The sequence below is a fragment of the Chinchilla lanigera genome, unplaced genomic scaffold (assembly GCF_000276665.1).
Source record: "Chinchilla lanigera isolate Chin_1 unplaced genomic scaffold, ChiLan1.0 scaffold00063, whole genome shotgun sequence".
NCBI classification, from domain to species: domain Eukaryota; kingdom Metazoa; phylum Chordata; class Mammalia; order Rodentia; family Chinchillidae; genus Chinchilla; species Chinchilla lanigera.
Window position 1 is genome coordinate 5000839 of NW_004955464.1, and position 24973 is coordinate 5025811.

At 53.1% G+C, this 24973-nt stretch overlaps 1 protein-coding gene across 2 annotated transcripts in view; it reads left to right on the forward strand.

Annotated features, from left to right (window-relative positions):
- Ssbp3 (single stranded DNA binding protein 3) overlaps positions 1-24973 on the forward strand; it is a gene marked incomplete at its 5' end in the record, with an annotated part of 148192 nt that overhangs the window by 99689 nt on the left and 23530 nt on the right. The window contains 3 exon segments of one of the 2 annotated variants that reach the window (XM_005398528.2): positions 4206-4295; positions 23521-23601; positions 24494-24553. In XM_005398528.2, the coding sequence (XP_005398585.2) occupies positions 4206-4295; positions 23521-23601; positions 24494-24553 (231 nt within the window). 2 annotated transcript variants of the gene reach the window in all.

The window sequence follows — 24973 nt, forward strand, 5'->3', positions numbered from 1 at the left end:
GAGTAACAACAGGATAGGGAGAGTGCATACTAGTTTGGGTGAGGATAGCTGGGTTCTTGGGGTGAGGCCAGAAGATAAATGTCTTAGAGAGAATCTCCTGCCCCTTGCTTCTTAAAAGGAAGCATGAACTGCCCAGGGTGTTCCCCCTGGGCCTGCAGGCATTACCACCCCCGTTGGGGGCGCTGGCGGTCCTCTTCATCAGGCGTTCAGTGTGCTTGGCACAGGGTGAGGTAGGACATGTAGACTTCTCAGAGGTCATGGGCCCCTCTTCAGCTTAGAAACCCCCCTGCCCAGAGCTGAAAGTCCTAATTCCTTATGCTGCCTTCCAAGGCTCTGCCCACTTACTCAGGCACTGGGTTCAACTCTTGCTTCCCCCTTTGGGGAGGGCAGATCCCCTTCCCCCCCTGGTGGGGCTGCTGGTAAGGCATTCAGGTGTCACACAGAATTAAAAGCCTAACAGCAGGGGACACCTGAGGTTGCAGTGCCCTGTGCCTTTTCCCGGGGAGACCTGAAACAGGAACAGAGGGAGGGACTGAGGGATCTGCCCCCCACACTCCCAGCCCAGGGTTGTGACCCTATCCTGGGATCCAAGAGCTACACTGTCTTTAGAAAATTGAGGGTTCAGCCCTCCTCAGAAACCTGGCTGGCCAGGAACAACAATCTGTTGAAGCAGGAGCTTCAGGCAGTCCTTTCAGGTAGCCGTGCCCCCAGGTGTAGGTAAGATAGCTGACTAAGTAGGCTATCTTGCCCTGTGCACAGCCTTGCACGTTATTTTTTTTGTTTATATTTTTGTTTCGTTTTATTTTTATGCAACTTAACCAACTTCTCACCTTTCCATGTCTGTACCTTTATAAGTAAAAGCTGGGGGAGGCCAGGTGGCTAGGTCCCCATTGTTGCCTACAGGCTCAGATAACAGGCAGCTTTCTGGGTGCTGCTTAATCTTTGATCTCTCAATGTTCTGTGATGGACCGAGAAGAGTTGGAATTCCAGGTCTCCCAGAAGCAGTGCCATCCTCTTGCATAGGAGCTGCTCTTGGGTGTGTGCACAGGACTGAGCAGAGATGCTTGGAAGAAGGGCCTCAGTGGTCGTCTCCTCCAGCCACATCGCTGGACAGACGGGGAGACTGAGTCCCTGAATGAGGAGGCACCTGTCTGCCGGCTGTCAGCTAAGTAAGACCTGTGGTCTCTGGCTTCTGAATCCAGTGTTGTTTCCTCGCCTGCTGTGGTGGAGGAGTTCCATCCTGTGTACCTACTGCAGCCTCGGCATGCCGTGGACTTCAGTGAATGTCAAGGGGTTTGGGTTTGGATTTTGTGTTTTTAGAGAAGACTCACACAAGATACCTTGCTGAGTGCCTTAATGGAGCACTAAGTCAAAGCTCAAAGATGCAGGGAGAAACCACTTCCTAGCAGTCCAGAAAGGCTTGGCTCCAGATGGTCAGGTTTGAGCAAGTCTTTGAATAATACAAGTAGTAATCATTTATTGAATACCTGCTGTATGCCTTATTTACATTGTGCTGGGTTGTGGAGAGAGTAAAACAGTCTGTGCTGTTAGGTGCGTGATTTAGCGTGCTATCCCCACATGTGTGCGAGGGGTCTCCTTGGACTGAGTTGTGTGAACAACAGTTATTTCTAAGCCCTTCCCAACCTCCTCCTCTCTGGTCTCCCAACACCACCAGTTGCTGCTTGTCTGCCCTTTTTTACATTTTCTGTTGTGAACCCCTGTTCACTTCACCGTCAAAGAGGAACAGCAGTAGCTGTCATAACCCAAGGCACAAATTTAAGCACTGCAGAGCTACTTAGTTTTGCTGCTAGAGAAGGTTTTATGATAAAAATTGTCTTCTTGGCTTCCTGCCCCCATAGTCATTGCTAGCATGGCTTTCTTTGTTGGTTTTCATTGGAGGACAGCAAAACTCCTCCTCCACCCCAGATTTCAGAGAATTACTCCACCCATTCGCTAGGACCATTTCATTTAAAGAACCAGTGACCACCTGCTCATCTACCCTGGGTTCCTGGAACTACCGACTCACTCTGACTTCATAGGAAACCCACACTTTAGAATGAAGGAGCTTTGTAAGAAGTGCAGCAGTGTACTTACAAGTTCAAGTTTATATTTAAGGTTTTTTCTTTTTTTCTTTTTTTTTTTTTTTTTTTGGTTTTTCTCCGGTACCGGGAACCGAACTCACGACCTTGCGCTTGCCAGGCAGGCGCTTTTGCCGCTGAGCTAAATCCCCAGCCCCTTAAGGTTTTTTCTTTTTATAACATATCATATCTCAAGAATATTAAAAAGTTCAGACACCCAAATAGCAGGAAACATGAGCATTTTGCCATACAGTAGATCTACAGATGTCCAGTGTAAAGCAACAGGTAAGTCAAAATATCAAATACCAAAGAGATATGAACAAGTTAGCAAACGATGATGTAGTGTATTATTAAGTTACTTAAATTGTGGTACAGTTAAGAAGGACTAGAGCCAAGTGTTGACACAAATGTCTGAAAGAACTTGAAGAGAATACAGGTAGATGCTCAGCTCACCCCGATTTTTGAAGTGATAATGCTCCTTCTACAGAGGTGTAGTTGTTGGTTGCTAATCACAAAAAGTTGCGTTTTCATGGAACCACTAACCACAAAGAAACAGTTGTGTCACTAATGGGTAACCCAGCAGATGTGCCTTTATGGTCACCTCCCCATAATGCTGGGCCGGTGGCTGGGGCACAGCAGCAGGTGTCTTCTCCCTGTTCCCAGTGGGCCAGTGCCCTAGGACCTGGGAAGGGAGACCTAGATTCATGTAGTTTGGGGTTGTTTAAAACTTGTAAGCGCATTACAGAGAGGTGGGCAGTCTCTTTGATTGCAGAGGATGTGTTTCTGAAAATAACCCGCAGCTCACCCCATCTCTTTACCTGGTACGTGTCAGCAACCCCCTTGTGCCCGCACTGGGTGGTCTTCAGCCCAAACTTGAAGAGCTTTCCGGGCTTCCAGGACATAGCCTGTTCCATCAGTCTTCCTAAGCCTGCAGCCGTGGTGGTCACACCTTCTTGCTTTGTAGAGGAAGCAGTTTGAGAAGGGCCCAGTGGCTGACCCTGGTCCTCCCACTTGCTGGGACAGATGGTGGTACTTGAACCCGAGTGCATTAGTTTGTTTTGTTGCACACAATATGTTCACAGGAGTCCCACATTTCCTCCCATCAGAGCTGATGATGAGAGCTTGGGTCCTGCTGTATGGCTGAGGTCAGGGAAGGAGAAGTGACGTCCTTACATGGCGATGGGAGGGAAGCTGTGTTTATGAATGAGGCATTCTGTTTCCTGACCATGGGGGGCTTCTCCCAGAACCCTGGGAGAGGGTCGATGTTGTTTCCCACTCTCAGCCTCGATGGAGTTTGGGGACCGCCAAGGTGGATGGAAGGGGCTTCTGCAGGAAATGCAGCTAGGGGTTTAGAATCCGTGCAGGGAGCTGGGATCAGGCCTGTGGCTTCCTCAGGGCCGTGGTAGGGCATCTCAGTCTCAGTTGTATCTGTGTGAGCACAGAGCCAGGCACAGACGTGCCGGTCACACGAACAGGTTGGACACAGATTGTTGGAAAGGGGCCAGGCTGGGAGAGCAACGTCTGCTCACCCCTGGGAGCATTTGTTGAGGCAGATGTACCAGGTGGGTGCCAGCATAGCAGCATTGAAAGAGAAAAGTAATGGCGGTAACAACAGTCCCTCATGTGCATCCCCCCGATCCAGGCCTCCTGAGGGGGCCAAGGACACACTGGCTTTCTTTCACACTGTCTTGGGTCATTTCCTTAGTCTTCTGGGTATTTACTGTTGTGTACATCATGCCAGCCACTTGGAGAGGGAGCCAGAAATTATAAATCGCTTCCTCTGCCCTCAAAGAGCATCTTGAAATAGCTGAGTGGGTAAGGCAAAGGCATCATAATGTCAACACTAGCCACTGTGGAGGGGCTATTTCCACCTGCTCTGCCAGGTACCATGTAGAGTGCCCTCGGCACTTCCTGTCCTGCCATTCTTGCCCCAGCAGTGGGCATTGAGGCTGTGCAGGTCACTTCCTGCCTGTGAGCACCACATCTGGGACTTGGGGGAGAAGGAGGGTGTTACATGCGAGGCGGCCTTTGAGGAGGGATGTGGGCAGGGAGGGTGAGCGGTGCAGGGACTGGAATTTGGGGTCTGGCTGGGGATTTGCTCATTGACCTCTGCTTTGTTTTCCACAGAGTGCAGCAGCTGCCCCGAGCCCCGTGCTTGGCAACATTCCTCCCAACGATGGGATGCCCGGAGGCCCCATCCCGCCGGGTTTCTTTCAGGTACGTGCTGGGCTCTGGGGCCCGTGCTCCTCGTGTACACTGGGCTGGGCGGGCGGCAGGCAGGAGAGCAGAAGAGGAGTACAGCTCAGTTTGCCATGGTCTAAATACAGTTGCTTTGTGCTGGGTGAAACCTCCCCTTCCCATCACTTTCTCCCTGCTTCCTCGAGTGGAGAAGGAAGAAAAGGGATGGGGACACAGACCCCTCCTGCACTCGGTGCCCCTGTGCCCACTTTGTCTCCTTCATGCCAGCGTCACAGGCATAGCACCGTCTGCCCCTGGTTGGGAAGGTAGCAGGGCTGCCTCCAAGCCAGTGTGGAGCTTTCTTTAACAAAAGGCTTCTTTTCTTTCTTTTTAAAATTTCTTTCCTTCTTTTATTTTTTTAATAAGTAAACTGTTCTTTGTTTCTGTTTTGTTGCCGCTGTTGTTGTCATTGTTTATTTTGCCTGTCCAAACTACAAACCTTAGGCATAATCTAAAAAAACAAAAAAACCCACCATCCTGGCAGGTCTCAGAATCCTTTCCCTCTGGTTAACCACTTGATTTTTTCCGAGTGTGATCACAGACGGCATCCCACAAGCATCTGTGCCCGCGCTGTGGCCGACGCAGGCAGGAACAGATCCCACGTGGGTCCCCAGCCCTGCTTCTCCGGGATACCTTGTCGGGCTCTTTTTGGGGTGCTGTGGAGTTGAGCTTTCTGTTCTGTGGGGGTTGGCTATGCTACCACCCCCTGTGCACCTCCTCCTCCATCCCTCTCTTCTCTCCTGGTGGCTTAGTCTACTTAAGCCAGATTGGTACTGGGAATGCTGTCTTGGAGAGGTGTCAGCATGCAGGGCTGGGAGGAGCTTTTATGATGAAGCTGTTGATGGTGACATTGCTCATTTGCCCAAGTCTGTTGGGGCCGAGCTCCAGAATGCGCCTGACTCTCCATGCCTCCTGAAAGGCTAGCCCTGTCCAGAAGGATATGGGAAGAGCTGTGGCATAGACAAGGGGCAGAGATTTCTCCTGCGAAGCCTGGGAATGCACCGCTGGGGCCAGTGAGGCAGAGTCCAGACAGAATGTAGCACACATGTTCACCAAGCAGTGTGGAGGTCCACAGGTGGCCTTGGGGAGGTGAGGGATTCTTTGGCACCTGAGATAACTGAGCAAAGACAGGACAGATTCCTGTGAGGGAGGTCAGGGGCTTCCCTTGGTGGAAAATGCTTTGACTTTTCAAGATTTCACATTTGGGTTGATGTTAACTCCTAGGGGAGGAGGGTTACAACATGTTGCCCGCAAGCCGAGGAAGACGCCAGTGAACTTTGGGTATCCTTTAAAACAGAAGCAGCAAGTTACCCGAGACACTGGCAGTGAGAGGAGAGGGATGCAGGAATGGCACTTAGGGGTGTAAGTGTCGAGACGTTTGTCTATACATTTCTGGCAGACTGCTGGAACTGCAACCCCACGCAAGGTGTGGAGCCAGGTACGGCCTCAAACATCAGGTGTGTGAGGCTCTAGGTCAGACCAAAGCGAGCATTCTAGAGCCTTGGCTTGTGGTAGGACCACAGAGGTATGAAAGAGGAGCTGAGAGAAAGACAAAGATCCCTAAAAACCCATGGACCCTGGAAAGGCAGGAGCTGAGTTGGCTGCTGCCCTGCACCTGAGGAGACCTCCCACACCAGGGGCAGCCTCTTTCTGGCCCTGCAGGTGGGTGTTGTGTGCCCTTCTGGGGCCTTTCCTGCTGGGATTCGGTGGAGTTGGGAGTTGAATTCTTTCAGGGGTCAGGTGTCCTCACTCCTGATCCCAAGGATGCCCTGGATACGGATGCACTGTGGCCTCCCTGCCTGGCAGATGGAGTCCATCCAGGAACTAAGTGCCATGTTCCACCTGCATGCCGCCTACTGGTCTCTGGGTGTCTGTGGAGGCCACTCTGGTGGGAATAGGTGGACAGTAGCCAATTGCAGTTTTAAAAATAGGTCACTGACTTTTATTTTGACCTGGGTCTAGGACAGAGAAAAGGTCTGCCTGATATGTGGGTAGCTCCTAGCTTCCTGCTTTGGTATAATTGTCCATGGTCAAGACCTAATTCCGGACATTCTTCTTTGGCCCTCCCCTGTCATGTTTGGAGGTGTGTGAACGGAAAGCTCAGGCTGATTGCTGTTCTTACGTTGCCACTACCAGCTACATCAAGCAGAAGCAGCTTTTGGACCCTCTTGGCTAGAGGTCATCTTTGTCACCCAGTCAGGGTGAGCTGTCCAGAGCTGGCTGGGTCACCAGCAGGGAGCTGCACGCCCTGGGCTCTGCACACAGCCTGGGTGGCTCTGCGCGATTGCTTTCTCATTTGGTAGCATCATTTCCCCGTAATTTGGATGCAGAGGGCTGGGGTAAGACAGCCTAGTCCTTCCTGGCTGTGCTGCTGAGCACTTGGGCTGGGTCCTGAGGTAGGAGCAGCCCATTTCCGGAACAGGGAAGCTCACGACGGGAATATTAGCTCTTGATCGCCAGACTTGCCCCTCACTCATCTTGCAGGTGGCTACTCTGATATTAGGAGGGAAATAGAGATGGTATCAAGGGTTTTATCAGCTGCCAGCAATTGTCCTTCTTCCCCTCCTTGACCATGGCCTCAGCAGGTGGCTGTCACGGAGGGAGCTTTGACCTGGGGAGGCTGGTCCGGCTGTGCCAAAACTAAGTCCCCTGGTGGCCAGCCTAGTTTTCATGTTAGGATTGCACCACCACTTGGACCTAAATTTAGAAGCCAGTGGGGCCTCTGGCATGGGTGAGGGAGCAGCTGTGTGTCCCCTGCCCCATTCTGCCCCCCCCAGCACATAGGACTTCCTGTCTCTAGTCTCTGACTGCCAGGCTTCAGAGCCACCCTGGAGACCACAGGTTGGGGCAGTCACACGCTAGGTTCTGTGTGATTTGTGTTCTTTGTTGTCCAGGTTGCCAAGATGGGCAGTGTCTGTCTCATCCTGTGGCGTGATGTGATGAGATGTCTGGTAGCAAGTTGAGAGCTGGCAGAGAGATGATCTAGGAACTGATCTGACCATACCTTGTGGTTGAAGAGTATTGTGGAGTTTATGGGGTCTTCGCAAAATTTAGCAAGGGTAGTCTAATTCTATGCAACTTAAACAAAACAAAGCTCTGATCTTGGCGTCTCCAGCACCTGGCATGTACATGGGCCATGGTACATGCTTGAACTGAGTGTATTTGTGCTGCTCACATCACAGGAGGGGAGCCTTGCCAGCCCTGAAGCAGTAGACCCAGCCTTCTGACCAGGAAGTGTCTCATAGGAAGCCAGCTGGGGACTGGTATTCTGGAGTTGGCCCTGCACTTGCTGATTGACCTTGGGCAAGTGGCTCCCATCTCTGAGCCCTGGTTTTCTCACCAGGAGATAGAGCAGGCTGGACCAGATGGTCTCTGAGGGCCTTCCAACTTTGATTTTCTGCTTTGGATCCAGGCATATTTTATATAATCAAGCAGTGGCTTTTTTTTTTTTTTTTTTTCTTCATGCAGCTTAATTCCTGCTGTGCGTCTGGCAAACCTAGCTTGGCCTTGGCCAGGTCCACTGCTCTGGGTGGGTCCTCTGGTTCCTTTGGCCCAATGGGGATGCTGTCCAGTAAGGACTTCTCGGTCCTCAAGTGGGGAATTACAGGAGAGCAGGGGTCACAGGGAACAGAGCACTAGATACAGGCTGTTTTTGTTCTTGTTTTGTTTTTAAATTCCAATAATGGTTTTCAGTTATGTAGCATTTTTAAATGTGCAGTTTGCTTTCACTTTGACCGCAGTGCTTTTCTGCAGGGGAGGCGTGGCTGCTTGTGAGAGTAGAACTCAGAGAGGTGAATGGCCTGTCCCACATTGTCACCCAAGGGCTGTAGCTGGAGTCCAATCCTGCCTATCCTGTTCTTCCATAACCTCAAGTCCAAGTGTAGATCCACGTCTGGTTGTCGTGGGGAGAGAGCGAGACTGTGACCATCTTCTCTCAGAAGTAGCCAATAAATTTCCATTCAGATGCTGGCTGGGCCTGACTCACAGTGGCTGCTCAGAATACTGTGGAGAGTGATTCTGAAGTTGTGCAACAGGTACCAGTTGATGATGTCCACCATGAAAATCTCTACTTATTTGCTAAGCTGATCAGGCCCATACTTCTTACTTACAGATGTGGAAGGGGATCCCAGAGGGAGAAGGGAAGGAGTTAGTGTGCTGATTGGCCTCCCCTGATGTACAAGGCACAGGGCTTGGTTCTAGGCTAGAGCTGAATCAGCCAGGTGAACCCTGCTTGCCAACAGAGCAAGCCCGGGGTGGATGTCTAGAATGAGGTGAGTGACACTCAGTGCTTGCTGGAACACTGGAGAGGCTGCTTGGTAGTTGTTAGGCCTTGTTGGAGAAGGTAGGCTTCGTCCAGTGGGCAGCAGGAAACCCCTGGATCATCCGGCCTGGCTAATGCCTGGGCCAGATCTGTGTGCTGAGCAGTCCGTGCATGGCTGGTGCAGTGGCTCTGTGGAGGCAGGGACGAGGGCACTGTAACTGGTGCTCAGGAAGTTGCAGACCACATGGACATGGACACTGGCCTTGGAGAGGCCTAGCAGAGGCCGCAGGGTTAAAGACCGTGCCTTCTCTGAAAAACAGTCCTGGGGTGGCAGAGGGGGCCAGCTCCCTTTGCCAAAAGCTCAGTCTGTCCTTGCTTCCAGCCTCCTGGGTAGTTTCTACTGTGGTGGGAACAGTAAGGAGTAGCCAGCATTGTCCCCCATTCTAGTGGGTCCTCACTCCTGCTAGCCAACCCCACATACCTGGACGCAAAGTTAAAGGCCTTTCCCCTTACCCCGTCTGGGGAAAGGACTGCAAGGAGCAAGCCATGAGTACAGCCTAGAAACCAGAGAAGTAGTAGAGGGGAGATGCATGCGGGGCCCTCAACTTTCACTACTGCGATTATGGGGGCAGCTCCTCTCCCATCTCTGACAGACATAGCTGGGGATTCCCCAGAAGACAGGCAGGCTCAAGAGGGCTCTGATGGCTGTCAGAAGTTTCTGACACCCTGCTAAGTAGGGACGACCTAGCGCTGCCTCTCTGAGGCATTAGCTTTAGCTCCCAGGTCCTCGAGAGAGAACAGGGTGGCCAAGTTGAGTCTTCATCCAGAAGATGTGCCTGCCATCTGCCGACTCTACTATGAGGTAGTGAACTGCTCATCGGTGGTAGTAGCCAGGCAGAGACGAGAAGCCTAGAAGAGAGCTCTGGGGATCATGAAGCTCGGGCTGGACAGTATGTTTTCAGGGAGGCCAAAGCCCACTAAGTGAGAATGTGCCAGTGGCTGCACCCAGGCTGGTTTGTTGCGGGTTCCTAAGAGCTGCACCATGGTGTCCAGTTCTTGCTTGCTCTTCTGCCAGAGGAAGCAGGGACAGGGAGAGAGCAGGCAGGAAGGGCTTCTCGGTGCTAGCTAGGATGAGCCTTGGGAAGAACCAAACCACCCTGGGTTTTTTGTTTTCAATTCCTGTGCCTAGTGAGGACTTGGTGGTGGGGCTGGACCGCCATCTGACATGGTGAGGCAGGCAGGGGAGGAAGCCAGAACCTAACCCATGCGAGACCTGGCCAGGCTTGTGTGCTCCTCCCTTACCTGTGGGTCAGGTGTGGTCCCTAGGATGCAGGGCCTCAGTGGAGGTGGCAGGGATGACTTCATGGTGGGAGATGCCTTGGGGGATGGGAGTCTGAATGCCATGGAGCCGGCAAGGGAGCAGCCAGTGTGCCCTGAGGACTCTGCTGGAAAGGGTGCTGACATTTGAGCTGAGCTGCGTGGCCGCTCTTGGGTTGGGTGGAAGGATTCTCCAGGCTAGAAGAAGGGTCCTCTCGTATCTCCTATGGTTTCATTGGCCTTAGAAGGTAGGCTCCAGAGCTGATAGCACTTCTGCTGGCTGGATGAGGAAACACAGGCTCAAACTGGCTGTGGGATCTGCTCAAGCAGATGATTCTGGACAGGGCAGTGAAGTCCGTACCTTCTAGATGGAACCCCTCTTTTGGGAAGCAAACCCCACCTTTCTGGGCAGTGCCCTCCAACTCCAGCCCTTGCCCTGTCCTCAGATGCTTGAGGGAGCAGGAATGCAGGTGCTGTGTCTGCTTCCTCTGGGGGACAGAAGCATCCCCAGCCCCTCGCCCTGCTGTTGGCCTCCACACTGACAGAAGGCAGGGTCATCCCTGCTGAGAAGGATTAGAGAGGAGGCGGGGCGCCCCAAATGCTGGGCTGCAGGCTGCAGTTGGAGGTGGGGGACTGCTGCTCCCCCCTCATCCCCCACCTGTTCAAGCCACTGGTTACTCTGACGGAAGCCCCTGCCCCAGGAGCCGGGAGCGGACAAGCTGCTTCGAGCCCAGCCCAGCACCAGATGTCTGCATCCTTGGGATTCATCCTGTTCTCACAGGCTTGGTTTGCCCTTCTGTTCAGTGAAGGGTGCTGGCTCTGTGGATCTGCACCTCCTTGCCCTCAGTTCCTGGCCTGAGCGAAGAGGCCTGGGGCAGGACTGCGAAGAAAGCCTTGTTTCCTTGCCAACACCACCTCCACAAAGGTCAGGCTGTGCTCCAGCCCCGCCGCCAGCCTGGTGCCTAACGTCGCCCCACAGCAGATGACCGGCACCAGGAATCCTAGCAACGGTGGACAAAAGGTTGCTCCTGACTTGCCAGGCTGCCTCTGCGGCTGCTCAGGCCCCCTCCCACTCCCCCTAGAAAGGAGAAAAAAAAGTTGTGGCCTTGACTGGTGCACGTGCCTTTGTGCACGCCTGTGGACATGTTTGTGTCTGCACACTCAGGCCGCCTCTTCCCCCCCCAAATATCGTACACTCCACATGTACCACCGTAACTCTTACTGATGAAATGGAAAGTTGCACATAAATCAATGTCTGCTGCCCGGTTAGCTATGCATCAGCAGTCAGCGCCTGGGAGATTTGCTGCTAACAAAGCCCCGGCGGCTCCACAAGCCTTGACTGCCCCCTAACGCAGAGCACAGCCTGTGGGCTGCACACTCCCTCCTTCCCCGCACCCTCCTCCAGGTCTCTCTCCTCCTGGGAACAGGGTGGGGTTGGGAACCCGGAGCTGGCTAGGAGCCCTGGACATGGTCTTGCTCCTGCTGCTGGCCCCTCTCTGGCCTCCTGTTCCGAGAGCTGTAAACCAACTCTGGTCTCTGGTCTGTGTGGCTCTGATGCTGGACGGACTGGAATTGGCTGCAGTCTGTCCTCTCCCCTTCACACCTGCGCTCGCACTTGGTTTTCTCCTAGCAGTGAGTTCTGTCCTGCTGTGTTCAGCTCATCCAGCTCTGTGCTGACCCCCCTCCCCGTTAGAGACTCCCCTAGGGGGTGCTCCCACAGGGCAGAACCGTTTGTTTCTTCTTCTTTTCGAAATCCTTTGCTCCTGCCCCACCTTTGTCCCAGCAGATTGTGGTGAGGGTTTTCTGCTTTTAAAGAAGGTCAGATTCCTTAGCTCTTAAGCAGAAGAGGTTTGAGGAAGGAGATTCCAGCAGAATCCGAATAACACCCTGCAGCAGTACCTGGATCAGGATGGACATCCAGAGGAGATCAGGCCACAGCCAAAGGAGATTGCCTTTGGGAGAAACTGGGCCAACTGTGGGCCGGTGGCCTTGGATCAGAGTCAGAGGCCATGCACGCTTCAGCGTCGTGTGAGGCACTCTTCAAGTACTGGGGCTGTAGCAGGGCTACCGTCTGAATTTCGGATTCATGCCCTGTTTTGTGTGCACTCCCAGCAGCCTCTCCACGAAGAGCTCTTTTCCCAAGTGAAGGCGTGGAGTCGGAATTTTGCACCAAGCTTCCTTTCAGAAATTACCCCTTCCCCCACTAATAGCAGAATGGTGGGGAAAGAGTCTGGAAAGCTGGGTGCAGGGCACAATAGTACCAGTTCTGTGCCAGGTACTGTGCTTCACAGCCCTGGGGCACCACACCTGCTCTGTATAAGGTGGGAGTGGGTGGCACCCAGGTGGGCTCAGCAGTACGGCAAGTGGCTGTGAACAGGGCATTTGGAGCGAGACTCCCAGAGGGAGGAGTTGACCTGGCAACCGCCCAGCCCTCAGAAACACGGTTTCCTCAGTGCTGCTTGTAGAAACTGCTGTTCCCTGCTATTGCCACGGGCGTGCTGATTGGACATAGAAAGGTATACTCCTGTTCAGACCTGGTTTGTGACCAGGTGGCTTCAGGATCTGTGCTGACCATTGGGCAGAAGCCCAGCAGCTGAGTCCCGAGCTCTTAGCCTGACCCCTAGTCTGTCTGCTCCATCTGCCTTGGGTGAGGGGAAGCTGGGCCCCGTCCCCCACACTCTCTGTGAAGGTGGGGTGCCCTTCCTGGCAGCTTTGGTGTCACAGCCTGGGTGGGAAGTGGGTAGTCCTGAGAAACTCAGCTAAGCTCTGTGGACCTCAATTTCTCCATCTGATAACCGAGAGTGAAGAAAGCCTTGGTCTCTTGGGGCCCTTGTGAGGCTGCCATGGTAATGCAAATGGAGATGTGCCTGCTGCCTGCTGCCTGGTGCTGGGTAAAGCTTGGTACCCATTGGCTTTTGGGTGGGTGGCTTTGTGTCTTAGGGCTGCTTTCCTCTCCCCTCTCCTCCCCTCCCCCTCCCCCTTCCCCTTCCCCTTCCCCTCTTCCTTCTCTCCCCTCCTTTCCCCTCAAGCTAGAGGCTGGGTCCTCCAGCTTATCCATAAGCAAGGGCCATTTCCGGTTTTCTTCTCTTTACAGAAGGGCATTTTAGTGGCACTGATAGAGGAGAGATTCAAAGGATTCTCCAGCTTAGTGGGCCTTTTGGTCCTTAAGCCTTCAGTTTAACTGAAAATTTGCCCCAGTATTACACGTTAGGTCCCATTTAGCCCTTCAAGATGTTGCCTCACTGAAACCTGCTCACCTGACTTGCCTTCTTGGTCCTCACCAGCTAACCCGCCACCTGGGCAGATGGAAGTGGGGTGCATGTCCAGGAGGCTCTGGTTCTGTTCCTAGCAGGTTTGGTGGTGTGAGCTTGATGGAGACCTGCTTTATGCCCCAGCAGGCTGCGTCTTTTCCTAGATACCTGCATCCTGCCTCTAATAAATTTCAGCAGAGCATCTTTGGAGGTTTAATTTTCTCAGCCTATAAAACAGGAGCAGTTTCATGTGCTTCACTGCTGTCAGTTTTAGCAGAGTTTGGGAAAGTGTGAGAATGGGAGGCAGGCTGGACTTCTGCACTTACGTCTCCTTCTGAGACGCCAGGGTTCAGTCATTCATCCCTGCAGCATTCACAAGTGACAGCTTTCTGTGTATCCCTGCTGGGTCCCAGGCTTGGGAGGCTAGGCAGTTCCTGGCCCTCAGATGTTTGTGGTCCACAGGCCAAACTCAGGACCGAGCTAACCGCAGGTCAGGGGATGGCACGTTCTCCTCCACCAAGCACTCTTGTCCTCTGTGGTGAGCCTCCACTACAACAATAAGACCCATGCTCTTGGTAAGGCCGTTGGAGTGCGTCAGTGCTTGCCTTGCCACCAGTCCTCATTGTTGAGCCAGCTCTTGGTCCCCAAGACAAGGCCAGAGCTGTTGTGCAGACCTGACCTCTGACTCTCTACCCAGTTGTGTGAATTGTCCCCTCCCCTTCTTGAAGTCCCTGTGTCCTCAGGTCAGTTTTATTTGAGAAGGTGTGGGTAACTTCTTGCTTCATCTTTGCACCAAGGTCAAAAAGGTATGCACAGCAGGTAGTTCTAAGTTCCTCTTCCTTGGGGCATCTGATCCAGGAAGTCACTCTGGAGTTGTAGATATGGTCTGAGACTTAGGTCTGTTCTGCGGAAGTGGCCTTCCTTCCTGGGTCTCAGTTCCTAGCAACATTACAGAAAGAGGACCTGGGAGGTGCAGTAGTGAGCAGAAGAAACCTAGCTCCTCGCCTTTCAGGCACCAAGGGCTTTGGGGGCAAAAAAAAAAAAAAAAGAAGGGACCATGTCCAGGGCCAGGTGACTCTTGCGGAGTTTGTGAAGAGTCCTCAGCATCCCATGGGGTTCCCGGGGGCCTCGGCGGGGGAGGCAGTTCCCTGGGACTGGAGTAATAAGGAAGGCTGAGTCAGAGATGGAGGGGTTCCTGCAGGACTCCAGGAGACAGGAGGATCCTACGCCACACCCTGACTCAGCTTCCTTTGGTAGAGGCTGGTTCCTATCACCAGACAACGTACCTGACTGCGTGCCTCAGACTTGCCTGTGTTCTCTGCAAGGCAAGGCAGGTGAGGCAGCTCTCCCTACCGGCATGGGCACACAGGCTGGGCTCCTACCCTGTGGATCCGGGCTCTCCCAGCAGCACCCCACAGCTGCTCCTTGTGTTTCCACTGTGGTTCTCCAGGGATCACTGCTCATGTCCCTGTGCATTCCCAGGCTCCTGGTTCTCGGCCTGGCTCCCTCTTGTTGTTTTACTTTAACTGAGGAAGAGAGCAGAGGCCCTTCCCTAAGCTGCCCAGGGCACAAGAGGCATGAGAGAGCTGCAAGACTCAAAGGGAAAACCCCGACCCACTTTCCTGGTCTGTTCTTAGCCCTCCTCTGCTTAGTGGGTAGTTCGGGTTGAACAGGACATTCTGGATTTGTGGCCACACATGCAGGCCTGCAGCCCTTTCCTGGTTGGATGTGCTGAATCACTACACTGGGTGTGGAGCAGGAGGGCTGCATGCTGTGTGGCCTAGAGACGATCAAGTTGAGCAGGGCTTCTCCTCTTCAGCGTGCGCCTCTCCTTCACTGTGTTATTACAATGAGCAGTGGAGCCTGAGCACTGGCAGAGGTGAGGGGAGGGTGGCAGGCAGCAACAGGATCATCTGTGGCACTATCCGCTGTCAGAGCAGGAGGCAGTCTGTCTTGTGGGGAGAGGACCTGGTTGTCTGGGCAAAGCAAGCTCACTCCTCCTGCGTTCCAAGTGTCTGGCAAGGTTGAAGACCTTGGTCTGCAACCAAAGCATGTCTCTTGCTTTGTTTTTTTTTTTGTTTTGTTTTGTTTTGGTTTGGTTTTCTTTTTCTTTTTTTCCTGGTACCGGGAATCGAACTCACGACCTCGCGCTTGCCAGGCAGGCCCTGTGCCGCTGAGCTAAATCCCCAGCCCAAAGCATGTCTCTTGTGCAGCATGGAGGGAGCCGTCCGCCTTCTGGACGCTGCCATTCATGGGTACCATGGGTGATGGGTGTGGGAGACCCTCTCCTGATTTGGACACAGCTCCCTCACATCATGAGAGGGAGCTGCCTGGCTAGGGCTGGGGTAGGGCTCAGTGGGCTGCAGATAGGATGGAAGGAACCACTCAAATGAGAATCGAATGGGTTTCTTCATACCACTTGTGTTGAGCAAGAGATGAGAATTAGCACCCGGTACAACTCATTGTTTTCTTATGACCCTAAGTCTCAGTGTCTGACTTGAGGGGCAATATAGAAACACCTTCAGGAGGGTACGAGATGGAGTGTGATTCCTGAGACACAGATCTGATCGCGTCTTCTTTCATGAGGTCCCACAGGTTAACACTCCTTTCTCGGCTGAGTTGAGGTCACCACCTTGTATGTAAGGTCCTCCAGAAGCACATCGCCTCCTGTTTTGGGGCCACCTAGACTCCATCCTCTGCCCACCCTCTGCCAGAGTATACGTCTTCATCCCTCAGGCTCCTGCCTAAATGTGACTGTTGTGACTGTTACACTGTGCTCCTTATCCCTGCCTCTGTTAGAGTGGTGGTGTGGTATTAGGTATATCCTGGTGTCACAGGCCTGGGACTCTAGAGGGAGGGCAGAGTGCTCCTTATCCACATGTCTGCAGTGCTCAGCACATACTTGGCCAAGGGAAATGATCCCCAGTGGCCGGATGGAGTGACTGCCAGGTAGAAGTGGGTATTCTGCCCATTGGTTCTTGATGTTGTTGCATGTTTTTTGTCTCTGAAAAGGGAACCCAGTTGTGTGGACACACCAAACACACATACCCAGTCTCTAATAGGGAGGGCCTTGGGTTAGTGGTCCCAAAAGTCACCCGATTTCTCCCCTGCGCACTCTATCCTCAGCTATTCAGGTCTGAGCCCTTTCCTGGCTGTCAATCCTAGAGAGTATGGATTCACTCCACAGGAAAGGCCCCAACAGTTTGAACCTGCTGGAGGCAGTCAGGGCTGGGAGACAAGCCCGCATTGCTCCCCAGCATTGTGACAAGGATGAAATTAGGGAGAAGGTCCGCAGGGAGGGCCAGCCCAGCATGCTGTGGTGGTATGGTCAGGAACGGGAGGCACGCAGACCAGGCCCAGGCATGGCTCTCAGGCCGGTTGGTGGGAGAGGCAGAACAGAGGCACTGCTGGCCCTGGGCCTCTGCTCATTCCATTCGTCCATGGGCAGTGAATCTTGGCTGTGATGAGGCCCTGACATTACCAGACTTGAGGTTTCTCCTTGACGACAAGGGGTTTTCAACATTTCATTTGTCTTAGAGACACAAGGTTGAAACCAGAAAGTGGGCATAGTACTATTACGTTTCTCTTTAAGAATTAAGGAAGACCCCAGTTTTTCCATTCTCAGTCTTAGAGCGGTCATCTGGCTTAGTTAGTGATAGGCAGACTTTTCCCTGTGAAGAGCCAGCTAATGTTGCAGTTTTGTGAGCCATCCAGTCCCTGGAGAGAGCTGCAAACAGTGCACAGGTCAGAGATGAATGTGGCTGTGTCCCAGTGAAGCTTATGCTGTGTTCCAATAAATCTTTATTTACAAAAATAGCTGGCAGGCCAGACTCGGCCCTGAGCGTATTGTAGCCAGTGTGGTGGCCACTCCCTTGGGGACCTTGTGATGGTGCCGCCATCCTCAGTCCCTGTTCTGGCTCTGCGATGTGGTACAGTGGCTGAGCCTGACCCTCCACCTTGCATGGCTGGAGCAGGTGTAGGCCCAAGCCAGTTTATTCATGTTTTTATATGAGACAGTTCTTGCTAAAATGCCCAGGCTGGTCTCAAACTTGGGATCCTTTTTCCTTAGCATCCCTAGTGGCTGGGATTACAGGCGTGTGCTGCTCTGCTCAGCTTGGCTGTGTTTTCATCTGCATGTTTCCTCCCTTTGTTTTGAAAACTGTTGGCTGCTGATTCTGCTTCTCCATGGGGCAGGTGTGCCTCATACTTGTTGAGCAAAAACCTTTGCTGAGTATATCCTGTGCATGTCTCGTGGAGCCTGGCTGGGGAAGCCAGGTGAACACTGGGGCCTCCTGTCCTCGTCATTTGCCCAGCACTTTCCTGACTTTTTCTTTTTTAAGGTACTGGGAATGGAACTCAGGACCTCATGCTTGCCAGGCGGGTGCTGCCTCATTGAGCTGTATCCCTGGCCACTGTCCTGGCTTCTTAGAGATGGGGTGAGAGGGTGAGGTCAGCCAGGTCTTAGCTCAGGAGGAGGTCAGTGAGCCTTTGCTGAACTTTGCTGAGGGAGGCTCAGTGACGTGAGATCCTGACATTTGTGTGAAGGGACGGTAACCCTGAAAGAGAGATGTGGTACATCCTGCTCTCTGTAACTGCTGCTTACCTGCTTCCCAGGAAGATGGTCTGTTGTTACTTGCAGGGCCTCTAGACCACTTCCCTTGTCCTGTGCCCCGGAGGGTCGTGATGGTGGGCTTCACGGAGACTGTGCCTAGCTTGGACCCGTGTTGGTCACACAAACACTCAGAGTCCCTCTGCCTTTGAGCTGGCAGCCCCAGCCTTGGCCTGTATCCCTCAGACCTGCACAAATGGAGTCCCTTCCCAGGGGATGGAGGGAAGAAGCAAGGTTGAAAGACAGCTCTCCAAAATCATTCTTAGCTCGTGCCTGTTGGGGGGAAGGGAAGAAACCACTGCCTGTGATAAGCTGCATGTAAAATCGACATGCTCTCCTCCACCCTGCTGGTGGTCAGCCTCCACTTTCCGCAGACTGAGGGTGAGGCGGACATGCTGACAGATGCAGGATGTGCATGGCACGCAGACTCACCTTGGCCCTTGCTGCAGAGTGGGGTTACAGCTTCTCTATCCGTACAGTACTTGCAGCCAAGGAACGAATCGGATTGTCTACTGAGTGCCTTTTGCCATGTGTACAGTCATTGTAATTTTATGCTCACACCCAACCAGCAGCCCAGACTGGCCACCAGCAGTGCAAGCCTTCCACATCATGGTTTTGGTCAATACGCCCACCGCTGCAGGTCCTGTCACCAGTGACCAGAACCCCAGGGGTCAGCAGTGGTGAGGGATTTGTGGGATGATTTCTGTCTCAGCAGCCTAAAACTTTCAAGTCCCCTTTTCCTCATGGCTTCTGTGAGGACAAAAGGCAGATTTGGCCTGGATAGTAGTGATGCGGCCTCCACAATTTACAGAGCATTTTCCTGGCTCTCAGGAGCATAGAGCTTGGACTTCTTGTGCTACTCACACTGTCAGCTGGCCCACACCCCTGAGGAGTCTGTAGCCAGCTTCTGGTTCCCTCAGGAGGCCAAGCTCTGGATCGTTGGAAGCTGGATTCACAACATGTGCTGGAGGAGCCGGGTGTGGTCCCAGGCCTGTGTCACTTACTGTGGAGACCTGCCCTTCCCGCCACAGCCCATCTCAAGGGTGGCTACAGCAGGGGTGTAGGATGTGCCAGGAGGGTGGGCTCCCGCAGACAGTTCTGCAGTACCTTTCCACAGAGATCTCCAATCTGCCACCGTGGGAGCTTTGTCCCCCACTGTGGCGGTGCCCGTAAAGGCCTTTCACTAAGCTATGGGTGTCCATATGGCAGGATTCTGTGAAACGGCCAAGCGTTTGCCTCGATCACACCCACAATAGTGCCTCTGGGCCCTGCGTAAGTGGCTCTCAGAAGCGGCTGGATGTAACACTACTCAGTGCTGAAATTATAGGAAAAAGGATGAAAAAGGAAGTGTGGAGGTCAGATATCCGCAGTCAGATCTTGGGGCTGGCTGAGCCAGAGTGGCAAGTCCATTAACAGTCCGGGGCGGCATGAAGGCTGCACAGGAAGTGGGCACATTTCCTGCCTTTTTTCCAAGATTGAGGAGCAGGGATTTCCCTGTACTAGGGTCCCCTCTAGGAACGAGGTCCCCTTCCACCACCCTGCAGAGCCAGTATGGTACAGTGGAAAGTGTTCTGGGCTGTTGGAAACCCTAGCTCTCATGCAAGCTCTCTCTTAGCTCATGGAGGGATGAGCTAACATTCTACAGCCACTTTGGGCCTCAGTTTAACCTTCTGGAGTCCCCAGCAGGTCAAGCCAGCACTCAAGCTTGTTTGGCGTCAGATGTGTATCCTCCTCCCCATCTGGCCTGGGAGCTCTGCCAGGGTCAAGACGAGTGTGGTGCCCTGCATGGGACTAGCTGGACGCACATAGCTCAGCACCCACGTCTAGATGTGCCTTCCAGTCCTGCAGGCTCTCGTTTTCCGCACACTGACACAGGACTTGGAGTTGGTGCTCACAGGCTTATAGAACAATAGGCTACCATGGGCCCCGTTGGGTTCTAGAATCAGACTCTGAGGCCTAGCTCCACCATTTGGAAACCCCACAGTCCTAAGGAGCAGCCTCACTTTGTGAAACCAGTTCCTTGGCTATAAAATGAAGTGATCCATGGCCCGTACTGGGAGGGCCCAGGACTGAGAGAGCTGGTGAGGGCAGAAACCCAAACTACCCTTGCAATTACTGTAATCGGCTAGTTTCTATGATGAGAGGACCAGGTAGAGTCAGGGCAGAGCCACGTTCTAAACCCGCTTCTTTCCCAGCTCTTCCTTTTTCTAAAATAGATGTGGATGGCAGTGTGATGTCATGGAGAGAGCCCTGGCTGGAGTTAGGGCACCTGGCGCAGCTAGTTAGTTCTCAGAGGCCTTGGACAAGGCCCACCTCTCTCCTGGGCCTCTCTTTTTCTCTATAGATAAAGGACACTGGAGGAAGAGATGACAGTCACACAACGAACGGGTGACTGCTGGGCAGCTAAGTGTGTGGTGAGGCAGCTTGTTCACCCTGATCTGGTGCAATATTACGCAGCACCAGTGACAGAAAGTCAGCCTCTGTGCATGAACCAAGGAGACCATCCCAGAGGCTGGACCCGGCCATGGGGGCTTCTAGACTCACCTGTTTGGGGACCCTCAAAAGCTTTTAGCAATTGAACTCATAAGCAGGCCCATTGGTATGTCCTGCGTGAGAAAACAGGTCCAGATTAGCATCACTGGGGCTCCTTCCTCTCTAGTCCTCTCCCCCTGCCTGCCCCAACTGACCAGACTTCAAGATGAGAGGCTCCCATCCCAGCACAGGTCTGTTCCCTCTTTTTGTCTGTCTCCTGTGTGACATTTCACCCCCGTAGGTAATGAGTTGAGAAGACCATAAGGTCCACTTTCTCTAAGCCTACCTGAAGGTCTCTTGTTGAGAATGCTGCCTGGGAGGGAAGGCGAGATGGGCTTTTTGTTGGCCTAATGAAAGAAGGGCGGTAGAGCCCATGCCTCGCGGGAATGGGTGTTAAGCCTGTGATTTCTTTGCAGAGCACAGGTTCTCCTGAGCACATCCTCCATTCTCTGCTCCTGAGGGTATGCAGGCTGTGCAGGGCAGGGAATAGCCTAGGTGTGGAGTGCCAACCTGAGTAGGAATGGTGGGAGCACAGAAGATGTGGGTGACCCACTGGAGATGGTTTTGCTCCTGGCCCAAAGAGCTGGCTTCCAGCAGAGCCTGGTCAGCTCCTGATGGGTGGCAGAGCAGGGTTGGGCTGTGATGAGGTTTTTTCTGTGCTGAGTGGCTGGTTGGGTCCAGATCCCCTGGTGCTCAGTGTTCTGCACCCTTGCTCCAAGTTCGTGGGGAGACCTCAGAGCTGCTGCTCTCTCCCCAGGCTCAGCAGTCTGTCTGTTCGCTCTCAGCCAGCCCCTAACAAGGCAGCCTGGGCTGGCACCTCACTGAGCAGTCTTGCTCTGTGGGTTTGTGTGGAGGCGTTGAGGGCAAACTTGCCACCTCCATGCATTAGGGACAAATTCCTGAGATCCTCTGAGTGAGCTTTTGAGGGCTGTAGAGGTGGGCACACACCAGCTCTGCCCTCAACCTCGGAGTCTGCAGGAAGAGCCTTTCAGACCAGGTCTGAGTGTTGATCCTGTGTGGAGACAGATCCGTGGAGGCCCCCCCATGTGTGCCAGGTGCCCTCAGGTGCTGCCTTAGGTTTTATGTGACCTCCCAGCCATAGGGCACACAGGTGAGGGCCTTGCCCAGTGCCAGCTGCCTGCTCTGGAAGGCACTGCAGGCGACTCAGAGTGAGGCAGGGATGCTGAGGGAGGAGGCGTTCCCTTGTTGCCAGGAGCTGAGAAGCCAATAGAAAGCCTTTTGCCCCTCTTGGCAACTGGACCTCACCCTTGAACTCGCCTCCTCTTTTCATTTTCTTTTTGGGGGTTGGCTTCAAATTATTTTGTTTTGTTTACATTACACCCAAGTTTCATGGTACAAAAGACTTGCAGGTGCAAATATGTCCCGCCTTCATTAACTTCCCCTCCCTTTTTAATTTATGTGATTTCAATTTTCCTTCCCTGTACTGTTAATTAGGGGACCCTCTAATCAGTGCCATTATCACAGTGGTATTCATGTTTAGGAAAGCCGCTAAACAAATGCTTGCAAAATTGCTAAATGGCTAATTAATGTCTGTTAATTAAGAAAATTGCTCATGGTAACAAACCATGCCGTTGCTGGCAGCCGCTAGAAAGACACACACTTGTTGAAATTAGTAGCGTGGCAGGTAGGGGAACATCTGCTCCTCGAGCTTTCCGGAAGTGAGCAGCCCCTGTCGTAGCCAAGAAACTCCTGGGTCTGTCCGAGGCGCCCTCAGACTCCCACGTGGCCCTCCATGCCCTGCTCAGCTTGCTGCTGTCTCCACACCCTCTTCTCCACGTCTGCAGCTCTGGGCTGTGTCTCCCCAGCTACCAGCTATCAGTGCCTGGTGGCGGCCTGGCTTTGGAGGAGAAAACTGAGAATAGTCTCTACTTCTGCAGTGCCCTCGCTTTTTAAAAGTTTAACCGTACCTAGTGTCCAGGTATGTTTTGAAATTTTCTCAAAAAGTGACTTCAAGGCTAACAGCACAGGCCACGGTGGAGAACGGTACTTCGGGTGTGGTTCCCCCATCTCCGTGACACAGCCCGGCTCCAAGTGGCCTAGCAGGGACGCAAGGCTTCTCCACACATTTCGACTGTGACTCAGGGTAGGAAGTTCTTTCCGTGTGTATCTTTACACATGACATATGCTAAAATAAAGGCTCGTGAAAGATAACCTGCCTTAAAACGCACAAGCTGTGTAATTTTATTTTTAAAGTGTCAGCTTATAGAAAAGTAATTGATTTCACTTCCCACTAATGGGTTTGATCAGCCTTGTAGTTTTAAGTGAATCTGTCTCATCCCTGCAGCAGCCGGGTCACTGTAGCCCCCGCTCAGCCCAGAGCTGCAGGTGGCTCACCACGACTGATGGGAAGTTGTGGGTCCCTCCACCCAGATACACCCAGCAGTTGGAGGGCTCTGAGCCTGACACACAGCCTCGGCCTGACATTGGGTGACAGGGCTGGGTGTGGCCTTGCGGCCATGTCCTGGCTTTGCTGCTTAATAGTCATGTGGTCATGGGCAAGTCTCTTCATCCCTGACACTCAGCTCCCTCATCAGTGACGGCTGGAATTGGAGGCCCCACCACCATGCAGGGCGTTTGAAATACAGGTGAATTCATGAACCATAGAACCCTGGCATTGCCCACACCAAGTGGACGTTCAGTCAGGAGCCTCTGGAGTCTGTGGCACCATGCTGCCCCTCCCGCCTCTGTCTTTACTCCTGCATCAGCGCCTGCCACCCCACTCCCTTAATCCTCAAGTTACTCAAGGCACCGAGACTCTGGCCCCCAGACGGTGAGCTCCTCAAGGGCAGGGGCTGCCCCTGATTCTCCCGACAGGTGCCTCAGGCTCATGTGTGCACTTGGCGCTGGATTCAGGTGGCTGCTGTGAGCCTCGCTGTGTCCTGGGGGCCCATCTCAGCCAACGGTATTTAACATGGCAAACTCCGCTCAGATGGTAGATCTGTGCAGCCCTCTTCCTCTGTGCTTTCACGAAGGTGCTTCATTTGACTTTGTTCTTCCAAATCCCCTGTTGAGTGTTCTGGTCAGCCTCCTCCCTGCCCGCCATCCACACATTGCGCTGGGACCTAAGTGACAGCTCCGCCTCCTCTGCCAGCCAGAGCCCTACCTGCACGCCCGCCGCCACCCTGCGTTTTGGTTTAATTTTTGTTCTTTTAAGCTTCTGCGCTTCTCCATGTGCTGTGATCTATAACCTGCCTCTACTGTCTGGCCTCACAGGGTCCTCCGGGGTCACAGCCCTCGCCGCACGCACAGCCTCCACCTCACAATCCCAGCAGCATGATGGGACCCCACAGTCAGGTAAACGCACCGGCTCGCCCGCCTGCCCGCCCGCGGGGGGCGCGGGGCAGGAGGAAGGACAGAGCCAGCAGAGGAAAAACAAAAATCAAAATGTGCTCCAGCCCTTGCCTTTGAGTCTTTCTGGACAAATTTAATTGAAAAAAGGAAAAGAAAATTTTTTTCCCCTGAAGATAGTCTTCATTCCTTGGCCAGCACACCCAGCTTGGATACGAAACCAAGAGAAAAGAGAAACATTTCTGTGACCTTGTCAGCGGCCTTTGCGTTTTTGTTTTTTCCTCTCTCACTTTTGGTTTGGTTTTTGAGTTTGGTTAATCATTTGTTTGTAACCGGGACTGCATCCCGAGCCTTTTCTTTGTGCGCTCTCGCTGCTGAGAAAGCTTCTGGCCCATTCTCCTGCATCGTTAGGGAGCCCCTCCCCATCCCTGTATCGGTTTCCATCACGTTTCCCTCTGATCCTCGCTCCCCGTCCACGCCTCCCTGTCCGTGGTTTCTGTGTGTGCACATGTGTGTGTGTGAGTGTGCACGCGTGTCCAGCTCTGTGTGCAGACCCTGAAAACAAGTCCCTGCTCTTACTCTTTTATTTGCCCGTACGGAAAGCAGAGGTGGCCTCCCCTGCCCTGTGTTGATTTAACTGCTCTTCTGCGACCTACAAATTCCCAGCTACTACCCACCTAGCAGATCTTCTCAGACCAGTGCGGAGTGGGGAGATGCATTTGTTGTGGGGAATCACTGCCCTTGGGAAGTTTTGTCCAGAGGGAAGAGGCTACCGGGAGAAAGAGAGCTTAAGAGATCGTTAGTTGTAACAAACTGGACTCGGTGGAGTGGAGAGCATTTGTGTTTGTCACTGTGCAGGAGCACAGGCTATCATTGAACTAATTCCCTGTAATTGCAGCCTTTTATGTCACCGCGATACGCAGGCGGCCCCAGGCCCCCGATCAGAATGGGAAACCAGGTACTGTACCTTTTTCGTGTTCTCTCTCCTCTCACTCAGCCATCTGTAGCCCTAGGTGGACTTTGACTCAAATCAAGATTTGGGGGAAGGATGGAGGGGTGGAGGGCCCTGTTCTTAAATTGGGGGGTAACTTACTAGCAGGCCAACTCTGCACCCATAGTGCGGGGTTTGACCTGCCTGCCCTGGAGGACCTCAGGCAACCCATTCTAGGGTTCAGGAAGCAGCAGCAACTGCAGTCTGGGTGGGATTGCAGGATCTGTGTGTGCTTCCAGAGAAGGTGGTAATGCTGATGCCCCTCCCTTCCAGCCCTTTCTTGGAAGAGGGTCTTCCTCCTTAATGAAGTTAATTGACAACGTGCATTTTTTCCTGGAAGCTTTTGAGAATTGCCAAGGCTGGTAAATATAATCCTGCTATTAGGGG